The sequence below is a fragment of the Gobius niger genome, assembly GCF_951799975.1.
Source record: "Gobius niger genome assembly, chromosome: 8".
Classification (NCBI taxonomy): Eukaryota; Metazoa; Chordata; class Actinopteri; order Gobiiformes; family Gobiidae; genus Gobius; species Gobius niger.
Window position 1 is genome coordinate 25,838,474 of NC_136859.1, and position 14,502 is coordinate 25,852,975.

At 42.7% G+C, this 14,502-nt stretch overlaps 2 protein-coding genes across 3 annotated transcripts in view; both read left to right on the forward strand.

The window, feature by feature from the left end:
• Positions 1-5,240, forward strand: part of erfl1 (Ets2 repressor factor like 1) — a 54,025-nt gene extending 48,785 nt beyond the window's left edge. For both annotated transcript variants that reach the window (XM_079561928.1, XM_079561927.1), the window contains exons 6-7: positions 429-558; positions 2,844-5,240. In XM_079561928.1, coding sequence (XP_079418054.1) covers positions 429-558; positions 2,844-3,649 — 936 coding nt within the window. In that variant the 3' untranslated portion in view covers positions 3,650-5,240. The remainder of the gene's footprint in view (positions 1-428; positions 559-2,843) is intronic.
• A 2,042-nt stretch (positions 5,241-7,282) lies between these two features.
• arhgef1 (Rho guanine nucleotide exchange factor (GEF) 1) overlaps positions 7,283-14,502 on the forward strand; it is a 35,612-nt gene continuing 28,392 nt past the window's right edge. The window contains exon 1 of the mRNA XM_079561868.1: positions 7,283-7,548. The gene's annotated coding sequence lies outside the window, so the exon portion shown is untranslated. The remainder of the gene's footprint in view (positions 7,549-14,502) is intronic.

The window sequence follows — 14,502 nt, forward strand, 5'->3', positions numbered from 1 at the left end:
AAATGTACAACAGAAGTAAAGTAAAGTACAGTAAAGTGGTTTCAGTGCGCCGGTGAATTCTTGTTTACTTACTGCACTACTAAAATACTATTTAGTACTTGAAAACTCAGCCGTCAGTCTTTATCCTTCCATACATAAACTTATGTCCTGGCCTCCTTCTGACTCTCCTCGTCTTTGAACCCCCCCGTGCCCCCCGCCCTTCCCTTTTTCCAACCCCAAATCCCAGGGCGACCCTTTTCATCCTGTCCTTGCCCCGTCTCTGTCACTGTTTGCATCACGCTCCACAGGGTGCCGCTTGTCAACACACGTCTTTAACCTCCTGGCGACATATGGCGACGGATTTGAATGAATACATGCATCCATTTAGGAAGTCTTCTGTATCCAGCTAATTTCGAGTCTATTTCATCTGCTCTCCTCTTATTGTTTAGGCTATACAGTCGCTGTTTCCACGTTTGCCCGACTCCAGCAGAGCCACTTCCCTGTTTGATCGAGGCACCGCTGCACCGGGGCCCGAAGGAGACAAGCTGAGGCTGGACACGCTGCCTTTTCTCAGTTCAGGTAAGAGGTGGAATAAATCTAACAGTGGCCTTAAAAAAATACATGCAAATAGATAAATGCAGAAAAACGTACCTATTATGAAGGGTTTTGTCCCAAAGCAGCAGAAAACAACATAATTCACGTATGAGTAGAGTCTCCATGTGATCCTGAGTTTAGACCTAGCCATGGTTTTCAGTCACATGATTTCTTATTGTTATGGATGCCAGTTTGAGGATTCAAAAGATATGTATTTTGATGGAAAAATTGTTAATATTTTCATCATTTGAGACCCTATGTGTGAATTGTGAATTGACAAATTGTTTCTTGATAGGCTTCCTTTGGCGGCAGTCAGTGTGTTCTGTATATTTGTGATGGCCTAGTACTTATATAAAATGTATTTAATATAAATTACAATTTGGGTTTTTCAACTCACAAATATAGTTGTCTGTCAACTATTCCTCAATTTGGAAATAATCAAAATAGCATTTTTAGTATATTTATCCTCAAGCTCTAAAAGGCCCCGGGTGAATGAGTGAGAGAAAGGCGTGTTCTCTGCCCATGTTTACAATAGCTTATCAAGTTCTCTTACGGAAATGGACTGAAAAACCCTTGAAGGATAAGCATACACAATATCTATTACCCATAAAGACGCATGCACAGACGGAGCTCCCTAACAAAGAGAAAAAAGGCGTGGATAGAGAGAAGAGAAGGCAGAGGAATGAGGATGTGGTTGAGGCAGTAGCATTTATTGTTAAAGGAAATAGGAGAGATGGCTGTCCCAGTGCAGCTCGCAGCGAGGCGGCGCTGCAGGTGAGAGCAGCCAGGTTAGCTTCTGAATTATGCACATCATTGTCTGTAAGAACAAGTTGCAAAGCCAAAGAAGTCTTCCACCCAAAACAACATTACATTTTTCCTGCTCTGTTGTCGCTGGTGAGTGTCAACAGCCGCGACTTGGGATTATCTTTAGCTTGAGTGACAGCGCGCGTTCATTAATTTATGGCCTTATGGAGCATATGTGCATCAGAACGTGTACGAGTTGTGCTACAGCTCGGGGTGAACTTCATGCACTTGTTATCACACGAGCTGCCCCCCTCCCGTCCTGTTTGTCCTCGGGTCCTTTTCCCCCTCTCTTCCCCATCTTGCCCTCCTCTCCCTCCCCTGTGTCCCCGCTGTCCTAATCCCTTCCCAGGCAGGAAGGCCCTAATTGAGGGTGCAGGCTTGAGTTTGTGGCCTGTGGGCGCCCATTACTGTGTTTTCATAAGCAAGTGAGGCCTGCCTGACTGATTCAATATTCATGTGTCTGCCAGCTACTGCCGGCCCAGCACGCCCAGACTTCACCACTGTCAAATTAGCCCTGCATAGTAAATAACAGGAGTGGAGGATCGGGAAAAGGAGAGGCAAGAAAGAGGGGAAGAGATGAGAGCGGCGCCCCGAATCTTTGAGTTGGTTGTCAGTTGGAAGGAAGTACAGTTGGTAGTGAGGCAACACTTTTGTTTGTGCATTAAAATTGAATCGTAGCAGCACCGCGGAAAATGTATACTTTTTTCCCCTATCCTGTTGCAGGATAATGCCGAGTCAAATAGAGTGCAGTATTTCATTTGTGGCTCCTTTAATATCCTTTGTGTAATTGATTATGATATAGATGTGTCAAGGAAGTTTCCTCCGTGTTCACTCACTCACTAAGATCCCTCATCTATGCCAGGTCTGTGTCACTGAAGGACAGCTTTATCTATCAGGCTGTCAGGAAGCTGAACTCGCCTTCTCTCACTCTGTTGCCCTTTTGTGAACCTATTGCTCTGCATTTAGTTCTAACTTTTGTTTTTGGCACCAAGGGGTGGGGAGTAACACCATTTCAATGTGCTTTTCATGTGGAAAAATTGACAACAGAATTAGAATTTCATTCGAAACTGAATCCTGTGTGTCCAAACATAATAACACATTTCATACTCGACTTTACCAGTCATGTGACTTCTCCTTCCAGACATCATCTGTATAGTGCATATCCTCTATAAAGCGAACTGAGCTAAGGATGCAGTAGGCTACAATAATTGTGATTTCACACATGTCCATTAGTTAAATTTGTACAGCCGTGTCCACATGTGGTTCTCTGAAGTGCTACACTATTGGCATGCATAAATGAACCATCACATTTTGTTGAAAGTAACCGTGCCAGAATTGGCCCCCGTGGCTCCTGATTAGACTTGCTAATACCACAGAGTATAATTAGTGAACATTCTTGGATGTTGTGTGCCAGGAAACCTTTGCCCTTTGAGCTAACCCTCTCTGTATCCTCCTCTGTCCTATAGGTGCCCCTTGCTACACCAAACCCCCGTCCCTGCTTGGTCCCTACCCGCGCAGCCCACCCTTCGACTACCCATGGGGCTTCAACCCTTACCTCCCGGGGGCCTTCTCTCTCAGCAACTGCCCCAAACTGCCCCCTGGCTCCCTGTACCCCTCCCAGTTCTACCCCAACCCTTTACAGAGCACCCTCTCGCAGCTGCCCAACCCATTCTCATCGCTGCTGCCCCCGGGGGAGACAGGCAGCGGGGGCGATCGGGGACAAACAGGCGGGACAAACGGCACGGCGGGTGGTCAGCCCCCCAGACTGTGCCTCCCACCCTACCCGGGGAGTCTGGCGCTGGGACGCTCGGATGTCGGAAACGGGACAGCTCTGGGGGAGAGAGACAGGGCAGAGCCCGGCACTCCAGTTCTCAGCCTAGGACTGGGGGCGGTGGGTGTCGGGGTGACAGGGAGCGACCGGCAGAGTCCCACAGAGAGGAGGGGCGGAGGCGGGGTGAAGGCAGACCCCGAATCGGACTCAGACCTGGAAATAACGGATCTAAGCGACTGCAGCTCGGAGAACGAAAATGAGGAGTTCAGCGTGGGTAAAAGTTTGAATCGAGACAGGCCCCCGGTCGTTACGGAGGGGAAGAAGGGGAGCAGCCTGCCCCCTATAACTTCTCGGCCTCCGGTGCCCATGTCCCCCCTCCCTCTGAAGAGCCTGATGCCCATCTCCCCTCCTCCCCCCTCCCTGCCACCCTCACTATCCCCCGCTTTGGCCCTACATGACCGGCACAGGGAGACGGACACTCTCAAAATGATACACAGCTAATACTGTGTCGGCCATCTTGTTTTCTGCTCTGAACTACTCTCTTTTTCTCTCCTTTTCATTGGTACAAAGACACTGCCCCGTACTCGATGAACCCTGATGTAGGCTATTTCCACCACGAACTATGTTCTGGACTCCATAAATTATTGTCGCAACTTTCCCCATATCTAAGAAACTCACTGAATTATAGGGGACTTTATTTACAAGTGTAAGAATAACCTCACAACCATTTTTTGTTGTTTTGATCTCTCATCCTACTGTTTTGTAGACCTGCTTAGAGGAATAATTTTCTGAAAGGAGGCATTGAGGTGGTAAATTGCAGCACAGCTTTCCCCTGTCTAGACAAACATTAACAAACAACATCCCTACACTTACATTTCACAACACGTAAATGTCAGATCGACCCCATTTTTTTTTACACTTATGTCCCTTACTTGTCTCCCCCGTCTTGAAGATGTGGTCAAATACTACCCCCTAGTGGGCACTTTCAGCAAACGTCTACATCGTGATTAAAACAACATTGTCCCCAGAGAGCTGCACCTTACGTTGATGTTTTTATTGAAATGGTTGAAAATGCCTATTTATTTTAACGTGGTATACTGTGAATATTTTACTTGTGATTGAGGCACCTCCTGCACATTTCTAAAGGAAAGAAAAAGAGAAAAGGAGAGCTCAATCTATATTTATTTCTATGAACATTTCTGTGTATATATTTTAATATTGTGTACAATACATTAATTATTATGACTATGATAAATTAAGCCGTATTGTTGTGGTTTCTGTATTTAAAATGTTGGAAAAATTATATGCTGTGTGTATCAAAGTTTAAATTATTAATGGCAGATGAGCTGATGTTTTTTTTTTTTTTTTCTGTGCGCAGGACACAGTGGAATTGTCCGACTTCCTCAGCCCTGGTTAATTGCGCCCGTTGGTCATTTTCGAACCACCCACAAACCCTTTGGGCCGCTAGACTTATTTTTATAGCTTACATCCAGCCAGTGTACTGTAATTAGTCAAATGTGAAGAATATTGGCTTTCTTGTTAAACTCTCCCTCCTTAATCTGTTTTTATTTCATTTATTTATTTATTTTTTTGCAATCAATGCGTTTTGTCCATGCCAGCAGCAGCCGGGCCAGTGGCTTTGCTCCTAGACATTTAACACACCAAAAAAAAGCGACAGCCCACTTCATAAACAATTTAGCGGCACATTCCAATGGCGGGGCATCTGGGTGCTTCAGTTTCCACTCAAAAGTGTACAGCTTCACGGCATCTTTTGCCCCATGGTCAAGTCTTCAATAAGTCGTGAATGCACCTCTTGTAATGTTTATGTGATGTTTGTTGAGTTGCTCCAGAAAATGGCTTCACGCTCGCCTTCATAAAGAACAACAGACCAATTTGAACAAGTTGAGAGACAATGTGCAAAATGTAAACAATAATAAAACAGTGTGGTTAGGCAAGGGTTGTATATTAAAAACAATCTTCAAGTGTTGAGGCTAGAACACGTGTGAGAACCTCAAGATCATTGAGTATTGGTACATGTTTAGCTGCACTTTACAGCATAGTATTGACAATGTGGTAATAGCATGGGAACTAGGAATAACAAGGGATTGTTTGTGGACTTCCCTATTTGTGCATTATTATTATTACTACCAAGAAAGTTACGGTTAGAATTAGGTTTAAGACAAATAATACGAGATAAATTAGTATTATTATATATTATTTTTAATATATTATTATTTTTAGAAAGAATTATATTTCCATCCTATCACTATGCTAATACTGTGCTGTAAATTAACGTGCTGCCCTTTTTTTCTTTTTTAAAAACTTTTTCTTCTTGGTTTGGTGAGAACTTTTTCTTGCATATTTACACTGACTCTACATCCTCCTCAATGAGGCTTGAGGGAAACAACATGCACACTGGCTTAACCATTCTATACAATTCCAATTGACCTTTGAATATCTAGTTCCGACACCAGACACAGTATGTTCTATTGCAAATGAATTATGAACATAGTGTTGTTTTTACGTTTTCCACATTGTCCACTAACAGCTGTAAATATTCTTATGTGTGTGTATGTGTGGAGACCTTCAACAATGCAGTTGTTCTACCTGCCATCTCTCTTTGTTTTACTGTAAAGAGGAACAAATGAAAAGTCCCAAAAAATAAAAAAAAAGATTATCTCCAAAGCAATAAACATTATTCTGGATATAGCGTTCTGTCATTTTGTCAACATTTTAGAGAAATAAGGAACTGTGAGGCTAAGCATTTATTAAAGACCTCTTGTACACACGCGGCACTCTCAGGATTTCAATGTAGCGAAATGACAAAAGCTTCACATCTCTGCTGCAATCCGGTGATAGGTAATTTAAACCGGCCTTTATTATAGGACTAAATCTCTGTTCCATTTAAGAGAGACATCTCAAAGAATAACAGTTTGTTCGCTGAATGTGGCGATGACTGCTGGCACTTAAATGCATGCCATTAGAAAACCTTTTATCATCAAGGGAGGAATTACACAACAAGAGAGAAGTAGTTTTGGCTTTGAGCTGTGGAGCGTCAACAGAACAATTTGCAGAAACCCCATGATAAGGCAAAGAAATTCAGGGGAGCGGGTGTATTAGAAGTAATTTCAGACAACAGACGTATCCAACAATCATGAACTGTCTATCAAAGTACATCCATGGATATAATAGAGATCGTACATACATTACCATGGCATTGTAATACACAGCATGCCATATGGGCACTGGAAAAAGGCCTCAAGCTAAAAGTTTCAAAGAGGCTCCTGCTCTGATCTCCTATAGATGAGCATATGTGCAGCCATGATACCATTACATGAATAAAGGGTTAAATGAAAATCACAAGAGCAGAGATTCACAAAAGTCTAATTGAAGAAGATCCACCCCAACATTGTTTTCCTTTGGTCAAGGAAAATGAAAATTCTCACTGTGTGATCTGAGAGGAGAAGACTGAAAGTGCTCACTGTAGACCACTGTACAAGCCAACTCTGCTCTGCTCACAAGACATAAAGAACCAGCCTAAAGCATGAAAACAAAAGACAAAGTGGCATTAAGGCATTGATACTTTTAAGAGCACATCCACTGTCAGGTGATTCTTTGTTTAGTCAGCCACACATTTTGTTAGTTATTTCATTTAGATTTTAAGCTTAATAAATAAATAAATTGATTGAAAGAGATAACAATTATATTTATGTATATAGCCTACGTATTTACAGTATGTATATATGTAGAGCTGTACGAATTTCCACCACCAGGTGGAGCCATAGGGCCGTACAATAAGTCCAGGTGAGGTGAACTTTGATTTTCCCTTAGATATACAGGTAATGTCATTTTGTGACACACTTTGGTCTGATGTGACATGAACTGATGTGCGCTGACTCAAAAAGCCTTTACAACTGAACACTCTGCAGAACGCAGAAGATCCACGATCTCATTATAAGTTTAGTCATTTTTGAAAATATTTTAGATAGCAGTGGCAAAGGTAAATAAACACATAAAAAGTAGGCCTACTCAGTACCTGAACATGAGGGGATAGAGATGACAGCAGTTGTAACACCCACGGTGCTGTGGGGAGAGGGGAAAGGTTTCTATGTAACACAGTGCGGAAACAACTGGCACTACTTTTCTTCATCTTGATACAGGAAAGTTGGGCATAAACCGTAACAGTTTTTAATAGATCATCTAAATGCAATGTTTCCTTCGATTTTGCAACAACATATGGAACAAGAGTCGGCGCCGCCAGTCTTTTGCCTCGTTTGACTTTTTTCACATTTTGACGCGCGTACTTCCGCGTACAATGTTTTTCCCTCACTGACACAGAGGCAACTTTCGAACAGGAAACCTATCGGGTATTATACCTGTCGCTTTACCTCGATCCACGGGTGAGTAAAGTCTCGACTAAATGTTCGCGTTGGACGGAAATGGCTTAAACTTTTGCTGCTTTAAGTGCCAGTGCGAGCGGGCTGTTTTACCAATGTACAGGCTTATTCCTGAGAGTGCGCAGCGGACCATGTCGTTCACATACAAGGAATGCTGTGCTCGGCTGGTTCGACACCTCGATGTAGATTTGACTCCGCTGTTATATACCCTTGTAGCCTAGTTAATAATCTGAGTTAGGCTCATAGTGTCAGCTATTGGCGTCTAATCTCTTTTCTGTGACGCGCGCAAGACACGCGTATAACTTTGACTTGCTCTATTACAAGTTGCTTGTGGACTTTCTGGCAAAGTCATCTGGAGCTTTACGATTTGACTTGAGGTCTTGACTTTAGGTTTAGGTCCTATCTTTGAGCCACAAATCACTTTGATATTCCTATAGGGAGTTCTGCTGGGTGCGCGCAGGTTTTAGCTGTTCTTTTGAAACTCTCATCATGATATTGGCTATTGGAAAATATGTTGTGATGCCTTATGTAGATGTAATTGTACAGTTGCAGTTGCCAGTGTTTCTAACAGTTGAGATGTGTAGTCCGGACAGCTGGCTTGCAGATTTGAAAAGGCCCATTTGTAGTCCTCTTTATGACCAGGTTTGTTTATGTTAGGCAGAAGGCATTAGCAGCACTGTCTCACTCCACTCTTCTCCAGCACTCAGACATCAAATGGGCCATATAGGCTACAGTAGAGTGGGGTGCTCTCGCAGACAGTTCAATAATTAGTGTCTGCATATAATTGATTAGCCCTGATGATTTTTGCCGTGTGACACAGGGGGGCACGGTCTGCAGAGCGAGGGGCGCATGGGCTTCCTGTTCTCAGGAAACTCTAATTATTGTACAAGCAAAGCCGCTCCATTATCACGGGGCAAACATTAAGGACAGATAGGAGGCTGCGCTTGCCAGTACAACGTCATGTTTTCATTAATCACAGGCAAACCGTCCTCTGCCAGGCGGTCAAGCACGCTCTTCCTGGCGTTAAACTGCAACTCAAGTAACAGGACTGCAAATTTTTAAAGCAAAGAGTGTTGCAGACAGCAGTAATGTCTTCTTTGCAGGTTCACAATTTGTTTCTAAAATAACCCCTAATGTTTTTTGTTAAGTACACACGAGCAGTTGTTAGAATAGTAAACCTATGGAATGTGCAATGGTAGAAAATATGTATATTAGTCCTTGGATTAACCCTCTGATTACTAGTGCTCCTACTTTAAAAACTCTGAAGATCTCGGTCTTTTCATTATTCAGTGTAACAGTCATTTGTTGATGTCCTCATAAAGTTTAGGAAAAACCTGTTTTGGTTTGCTACTCTTTATTTCTTTTTATTTGTAAAGTCACAGCTGGAGTTTGGAGCGACATTTGCCTTTTGCACCCCAGAGGCCTCCCCATGTGAAGCGAGCTCTGCCACTTCCTGTTCTGTTCTACTATGTCTACAGGGGCATTGCACTTGTCATCTCTCGCTCTCTCCTCTCTCTCTCACACCACATTTTACAAGTGGAGGCTTGTCTGGAGCCCAAAGGCTACCTTCTCTTCCTTTTAAAGGAATGTTGACTATTTAATCTGTGTTGCTGTGCCACCCTCACCCTCCTGCCTTCTTCTCTTTCCTATTGTTACGGTCCTACATAAACTTCCCCACATCCATCCACTGTCTCTGCCCTGAGATAAAGTGGCCTATCGCTATAACAACACGTTGTAACAGCCAGTATAGGAGATAGCAGCAACAGGAATGGCAGGTAATGGGCTGTGCAGAGGCTCGAGGCAGTGCTAAAGGCCTGTTGCGGTGTTGCAGGCAGGTTGATAATTTACCGTAGTGAAGGCTGGACTTCAAAGAGAACACAGGTATTCCTCTCTGGCTGCTGTGAGATTGACGCTCAAACAGCACATAATGAAAGACAGAGCACCCTGTGCTGCTCTAGTGGTGGGTCTGACTGTGCAGTGAAAACCTCTGATTCCTCGTGCACTGGCGCAGGGGTGAGGTGGGGTGAAGAGTTGCTGAACACAAACACCAACTGTTTGGGTGTGTCCCTCAGTGACACAGAGAAATACCAAAGAAATAGATAGCTTGATCGACTCATGTCAGACCTTGAAAAATGTTGGACTACTCGAAGGTCAAGTTAGGTGCTAGGGGAGACTGAGGAGGGTTGGATCCACAACAGTCTGCACCGATCCGTCTATCGATCTCACGCTCCATCCGTCCCTCACTCGTGAACACGGCCCCAAGATTTTCGGATTTGGAGGTGCTGAAGGTCCTGATTTGATGAAGCCAAAAGAACAACATTGTCTGCAAACAGCAGAGATGAGATCTTGAGGTTCACAAACAGGACACCCTCCAGCCCCTGGCTGTGCCTAGAAATTCTGTCCATAAAGGTAATGAACAGAACTGGTGACAAAGGGCAGCCCTGGTGGAGACCAACACGCACTGGAAACAGGTCTGACTTACTGCCGGCAATGTGAACCAAGCTCCTGCTGCGGTCAGTGCAGTCTTTGCAATAATTAAAATTGGTATTTTTCTGTTTTTATTGAATATATTATTGAATTTTAGAAGAACTTATCTACTCATTGTTCTGGAGAGTGCATGCTTAATATCTTGGTGAAACGTTAAAAGCCTTGGTTTGACTTCAGTAAAGTTAAATGTTTTATGTGACCCAACCCATCCCACTCTTCCCTATACTTGTTGAAAAAAAAGAAAAGAAAAGTAAAGCAAAAACAGTCTTTTATTATACTTGGATAGCATGCATGCATTCAGTCAGGCATGCATAGTGTGCATAAGCCTCTGCATGCCAGCTTTTTTCTGGCAAAGGCATAAAAGAAATACAGCAGAATTAATCAAAAGATAAGGGGTAGGTGTAGAAGTTCTCTTAACTTCCACCTACTCCATGCAAGCACAAATGTCATGTCTTTTATTTTCCTTTGTGAGCCTTGTTTTTATCCAAATGTTGCACAAATATCCACTTACAATTTATAGTGTATTTTTATATAGTCTATAAAGGTGATAGTTTTTCAAAAACAAAGATGAGAATTGTGAAGGATTTTGTATTTTTCTGAGTTGTCATTGGCACAAAGAGACACTGACTTGTGTCAACCCTCAGAGATTATTGTTAATATTATTAGACTTCGTTATAACAGAAAAACAACTTAATCTAGGATTGAGCATGCCACTACACTATTGTAAGTCGCTTGAGTTTTATCCTGTAATAATTTATTGTCACTTTTAGGGCCATTCTCGTCTCAAATAACTCCAAATAGTATGGTGGTATGCAAATAGTGTCACTCTGAATAAACACTCTGAAATTTGGACATGGGATATATTGCTATGGCAGGGTTCCTAGCGGCACTGCTTAAAGAAGTTCTCAATTTGTGAGTGGGCCTGGGCTGCAGATGTGTGCGACTGTGTTAGTTCTAAGTAATGTTGCATCAGAGTCATTTAGGATAATGCTTTACCGTTGTGATTCACCTTCATCTCAGATCAAGGTTTCATCCGCACAGCTTTATTGCTCACTTTCTACGGAAGGTTGTAAAAGTGCTGGTATCCTATCTCTCTCAGCTGCACAGACCTTCGCTTTTAGTAACTGGACTGGATTATTAGCATGTTGCACACTGCCATGACAAACATTCCCTAACATTCAATCACTAATGGGCAATCGAGACAAGAGTTCAGTTTTTGGGTTGTGGGAAGCCGGCAAAGTTCACTGGCTCTGTGCTTTCAAGACCTTCAAGTTAGGGCTCCGCAATAAGAGACCAAATTGGATTTAAATGTTAAATAGAAATAGAGATAATTCTTGCGACATATTGTGCGTTCTCAGATATGTTTTTTCCTACTACGTCGATAACAATAATTTGCCGATGTATTGTGTAGCCTTACTGCCGGCAATAATAACAAAATTGATTCTGTTGATATTGACACGGCATTGCTAGACAACATCAATACTTTCTAGTGTCGTCCATTGACTCCATCAGGCTTCACCGCGCGTCCCATTACACCACTTTCGGTACAAGTGTGTGAAGTCAAACGTATGTGATTCCAGTCTTTGGAGATCCGTTGCCACTTCTGCTTAATAATCACTCCCTTATAGTGAGATCTACTGCTCAGAATCCTTGACCGAAGAACAGTCTGTGCAAGCGCGCCTGAGCCTGTGCAATAGGTAGAGAGTGGAAATAGTGGTAAGTGCGTGTCTGTCCAAGTGTTGAGTCAGAGGGCTGAAGGCTGGCAGGCCGATGTGTTGGAGGGTGAGTAAGGGGGTAGAACACAGAATGGGCCCTTTCATTGGAGGGGTCAGGCTGGAAAAAAGCAGCCGTCACCTCTGTCCATGTGTTTACTCTTGAGCAGTGACAGACACAGGGTTTGGTGGGTGAGAGGTCCCCAGTCTTTTTTAGTGCAGGATAGCATCTAAGTGTGACTTTGTCCACCTTTCACATGGGAGGGTCTTTGTGCATTCTGGAAACTGGACAATGTATGGTTAATTATCACAGTGTTATTTATAACTCTGAAAATGGTCTGAAATGCATTTATTACTTGATAATTTGACTTGACTAACTTGACTGCTGTTGGCAAAAACAAGTGGAACTAGATTGGTAAAGGTGCAGGGTAGATTTTTGCTGGGACCAAACACTAATTGAATGTAGACTTACTACTCTGCCAAAATGTTGTGTAAAGACTAAATTCATTATCAGAGATTCACCTGTCGTGTATGATTAATGGTCTCAGGATGTCTCCAAACGGCCTCTAGCAACCAAGAAACTGACTCTCATTTGGACCAAATGCTGACAGCTTATTGGAACAACAAATGAAAATGTGGTTATGTGTCACTGTAAAGTTTTTAATGGACTTCTAAAAAAAAAAGAAAAAAAAAGTGACATAGCCGTGAACAATATGATATGGCCCAGCCCTAAGACAGGTCTGCTGCATCTACCAGGTTTCCTGTAGATCTTAGTGGCTGGTGATCAAGTTCACTAGTTTTTTTCTTTTATTTGACCTTTTTTTAAAGCCAGACATATTATTTAATTTCCTTGTTGAAAACACCATAGGCAAGAGAGTTTAAATTCAGCGGTGGGGTTGGGACACTGTTACAAAGCATTAAGCAAAGCAGTCATTGGAAACGTTGATGCTCAGAATTGCTTATAACCTTGAGATGAAAGGAACAGCCAAATATTTGTAGACTTTTCTGTTCGTCGAGCCTTTTGTCGCCTGCGTTTTTGATATTGTGCTGCTGCTGTCAAAGTTGAAATTAAAGATTTGATATGAATAATGGTTTCTTGTGATTTGAATATTGCATTTGCTTGTATAGCAAAAGCAATCATTACATTATGTATTGTGCAGCTTACTGAGAGTTTAGACCAATTTATTCAAGGGCTTTGCTCAACACCAAATTCAATGCCATACCCATTCATTTTTCTAGTTCATTTATGGTCAAAGATAAAAGAATGTTCTCTCGTTCTCTGGCATGATGTTAACTGCGAAGGTATTTGGGCAATGTTAAGCCAACAGATTTAATAAAATTCCTTCAAAAACTCTCAGCTACATGGTTTGGTGGTGACTCTAATGTATCAGCATCATAGACACAAAGTGGACGTGTAGAAAGTAACAGCCAGTTGTTCGAGGTTTCAAACGTGAATCAAAGTTCAACAATCGCAAACACGCACATGGAAGCGGTTAGGGCTGGGCTGGAGGTCCGCTGCGAGCTGCCAATCTATGCCAGTCGATTGGCCCTGGCCTATCAAATGTTTCCATGCGGCCGCTGACCTCTCTACACGGGTGAGGGGGTGGGGAGAGGGACGCCTTTTGGCAGTGGTGTCACTTTGTTAGAGCAGAGGAGTGATGTCAACACGGTCCAGAGGAGGAAATGATTGGCGGACTGCAGTTTGGGGGACACTGGTGAATGTGAAATAGACACAAAAAAAGGATGACCAATTTTATACTTAACATCACCATATGATTTAAGGAATGTAAGTATTACCTAAATAACGGCAGCACTTATAGCACCGTTTATTCAAATTGTGATTTCCATTTGACTTCACTTAATCTTAGCTGTGTCATGAAATATTTGGTACATGGGGCATACAGCTTCATTGGATTTAATGTAGCAAATGTAGCATATTTTTGCAGTGCTTGGTAGTATTATTCAAGTTGCTTTACCAAAGAGTGGTCTCCCAGCGACCTATATCAGGAAACTATTAGCTGTGCTCACTTCCTTTTCAGTTGTGTAAAGTGGTCTGTAGGTGGTCAAAGGGGCCACCTGAGAGTTCACACTTGCAGCAGAGTTCTATTTATTGCTTGAACTAAACACAATCCAAAGACTTTACAGAGAATTTGGTGAATTACATTCTTTTGTTGCGCTGAAAACAAAGTATTGACAAAAGGGCAGACTCTCCCGCGAAGCTGTGAAAGGACCTGCTGTGTTTTCCGTGCGCTGTTGGCTGTAATCTTATTTTAGCCACAACGTAATGCTTGTTAAATTACATAATTGGGCCTTGTCTGCCCACTCTGAATGCAGCGGTCTGTCTTGGTGCACACTTCTACAAGGAACCTTTTGCTTTCAGCACTCGGGGTGGAGGTGAGTTTAGAGAGAGAGAGAGAGAGAGAGAGAAAAGGGCAGCGATGGAACACAGAGGGTGGAGGAACAGCTTGACATGTTTGACTTTCTCACTTATGCCACGCAGAAGCCCCTCTTTCCTTTTGTACTTCTCACAGTGTATGAAACAATAGCAACTCTACAAGCTATTTTTCTGCAGTTTTAACACATGCCTGCAGTGTTTTCAACGAGGAAATGATCAAGTCTGTCTCCATTACTATTGTGCGAATATCAGTTTAAGTGACTGCAAAGTGTCAAATGCTCCTTTCAATTTTATGTTTTGTAATCTACGATGCATCAATGAGGTCACAGGACTATCTTTTTTTTTTTCTCATAGTTCAGTGGA